Below are 2,528 nucleotides of genomic sequence, written 5' to 3'. Positions count from 1 at the left end.
AACCAACCAACCACCACCCCACCATCTAATCAACCACCCGATCAACCACCCAACCAACTACCCAACCATCCACCCAACTACCCAACCAACCACTCAACAACTCAACCAACCACTCAACTACCCAACCAACCACCCAACCACCCTATTAACCACCCAATCAACCACTCAATCAACCATCCAACTACCCAACCAACCACCCAACCATCCACCCAACTACCCAACCAACCACTCAACTACCCAACCACACCATCCCACCCACGCCAAACCACCCCCACCCATATTCATCGCCGCTTCTTGCCACGTTCCTTTCTTCCTACTCGATCATTCTTGTTTCTTCATCACATTCTTTCTTCCTCCCCAACCCCCCACCCAGACCCCCACCTCCCATTTCCACCCCATCCCTCCCATTCACCCCCCCCCCCCCCCTTTGCAATCTGTAGTTAAATCCTCTCCCACCACGTCCCTTCACCTTCCCTCATCGCGCCGCGCCGCCGGGTGCACCCAGTTATTATCATGCAACCCCACACGACAACCGGGCGCTTCCTTATCCGGCCGCCGGCAACACATCCAATAGGAGCGGCCATAAGGCAGGTCGTGGTGGTAGGGTTTGGGGTGCCAGCGGCACAGCGACACGTCCCCCTTCACGTACTTCTTCTTGCATTGCTTGCAGGGGTCTTCTCGGTAAAGGGGGTCGCGGTTCCAACGCGAGTCGGTGGCTTGAACCCCGAAGGTTTCGATGATGGATTTGAAGTAATGGCAGGAACATTTCAAAGCGGCCAAAGTTTGAGTTGGGAGGTAACTGAAGATCTTTACCATCACGTGTTCTGGTAATAACAACATATATTGCCTCGGTTCCAGCAGCCGCTGGATCTTGAAGCGGATCTCTAAGAAATCATGCGACACGTGTCGGTATAGACGACACAACGACGGGTCGTTGGTGTTAGTAGACGACGCTTCATCCTTTACCTCCAACCCAGACCCATTTGGCTTCGTATCCTCAGCACCAGGAAGGAGAAACAGCTGCCCAGGAGGTGGAGGTTCCTCTTGCGGCGCCGCCAACCTCACCGTCTCCTCCTTCACCTTCTTAGCGCTGTCTTTGCCAAAGAAAACGCATTGATCCACCACTCCGGTCACGACCACGTCGACGTGAAACCCCGATACACAGTCCCTTGTCGTAGTGGATTCTCCCCCTCCTCCCACCCCTTCAGCCCCATCAGTTTTATTGCTGCCCGTTTCCCCTTCGCCGCAGGACGCGGTAGAGTCGGCGCCGCCGTCGGGCGTAGCGTTGGCCAACAAGAACTCAACGTTGGTGGGTAGTTGATCGCGGGATGGGCTGATGAGTTGATATAAATCACAAGTGATTTTATCTTTCGATCGGGTACCGCCGCTTCCACCCATATACATACAACCGGGTCGACCGCCGGCGCTGGTTCCTTCACCGGATCCGGTGCCGGCACGTCCATCTCTAGCACTAGAGATACGGAACGCGATCCGGACCTCACCCGGCGTCGCCGTAGCCGTGGTTGTAGCCGTGGTGTTATTCATCGGGTCCCCATTGGGTTGACACAACCCGTTGTGTCTCCCACCGGCTCTTTGCCTCGATTCGAATTGTGCCACGGCTTCGGCAACGCGGTTACAATCGGCACCGCCCGACGTTACCGGCGGCGTTTTGGCATCTCCATTTACTTCTATTAAACTCTGTACAGCCAACGCGGCCCTTTGTTCAACCAACGCAACCATTTCGGCTACGGATAAAGGATCCGGGTTATCAACACCGTCACCAATTTCATGTTGATGGATTTTACCGGGCTGGTGGCAACGCCGGCGTCTTTTGGCTTTGGAACTTTCGCTGCCCCAATTTCCTTTTATTTTCATGGCATTTGCTCTGTTTCCTGAGCTTCCACCCCATTGATGGGCAACAAAAAACGCTACTTTCTCTTTGGTGTTGCCCGGTTTGATGACGTACCACGTGTCTAATAACACCCGACCTTCTTCTGTCGGTGCATTGGGGAGAGATGGGGGGGTGTTCTCCGAGGGTCCGATGGGATCCGGGGGGTCTTCGGGGGGTCGACATGGTTTGAGGGTAGGGACGGGGACGGGACATGGTTTGTTTTGGGTGTAGGTACCGAAAGGACGAGGACACCAGAGTTGGAGGTGGGGGAAAGTGTTGGGATCCATCAGGGTTGCATGGCAGAGAAATGGGGGCCGGCCTGGAAAAGAGATTTGGGGAGGGGGTTTGTTAGGAAGGTAATGGGGGTGGGATGGGGAAATTAATGGGGATATTATGGGATCGATGGGGAAATTAATGGGGATATTATGGGATGGGATGGGATGGGATGGGATGGGATGGGATGGGATGGGATGGGGAAATTAATAGGGTTATTATGGGATGGGGATGGGATGGGATGGGATATAATGGGGTGGGATGGGATGGGGAAATTAATGGGGATATTATGGGATCGGATGGGATGGGATGGAATGGGATGGGGAAAATAATGGGGATATTATGGGATGGGATGGGATGGGGA

General features: G+C 54.4%; 1 protein-coding gene across 1 annotated transcript; it reads right to left on the bottom strand.

Moving 5' to 3' along the window:
• Positions 1-422: 422 nt before the first annotated feature.
• Positions 423-2,208, bottom strand: FBXO46 (F-box protein 46). Its single transcript, XM_032441891.1, is given in 2 exon segments — positions 423-2,022; positions 2,024-2,208. Coding segments are annotated over 2 exon segments (1,638 nt in total). The 5' UTR covers positions 2,105-2,208; the 3' UTR covers positions 423-465.
• Between the last annotated feature and the right edge of the window lie 320 nt (positions 2,209-2,528).

This window comes from Coturnix japonica, unplaced genomic scaffold (genome assembly GCF_001577835.2).
Source record: "Coturnix japonica isolate 7356 unplaced genomic scaffold, Coturnix japonica 2.1 chrUnrandom692, whole genome shotgun sequence".
In the NCBI taxonomy this organism is placed as follows: Eukaryota; Metazoa; Chordata; class Aves; order Galliformes; family Phasianidae; genus Coturnix; species Coturnix japonica.
The sequence above is the reverse complement of the archived record's forward strand: the minus strand, read 5'-3'. Positions and strand labels throughout refer to the sequence as shown.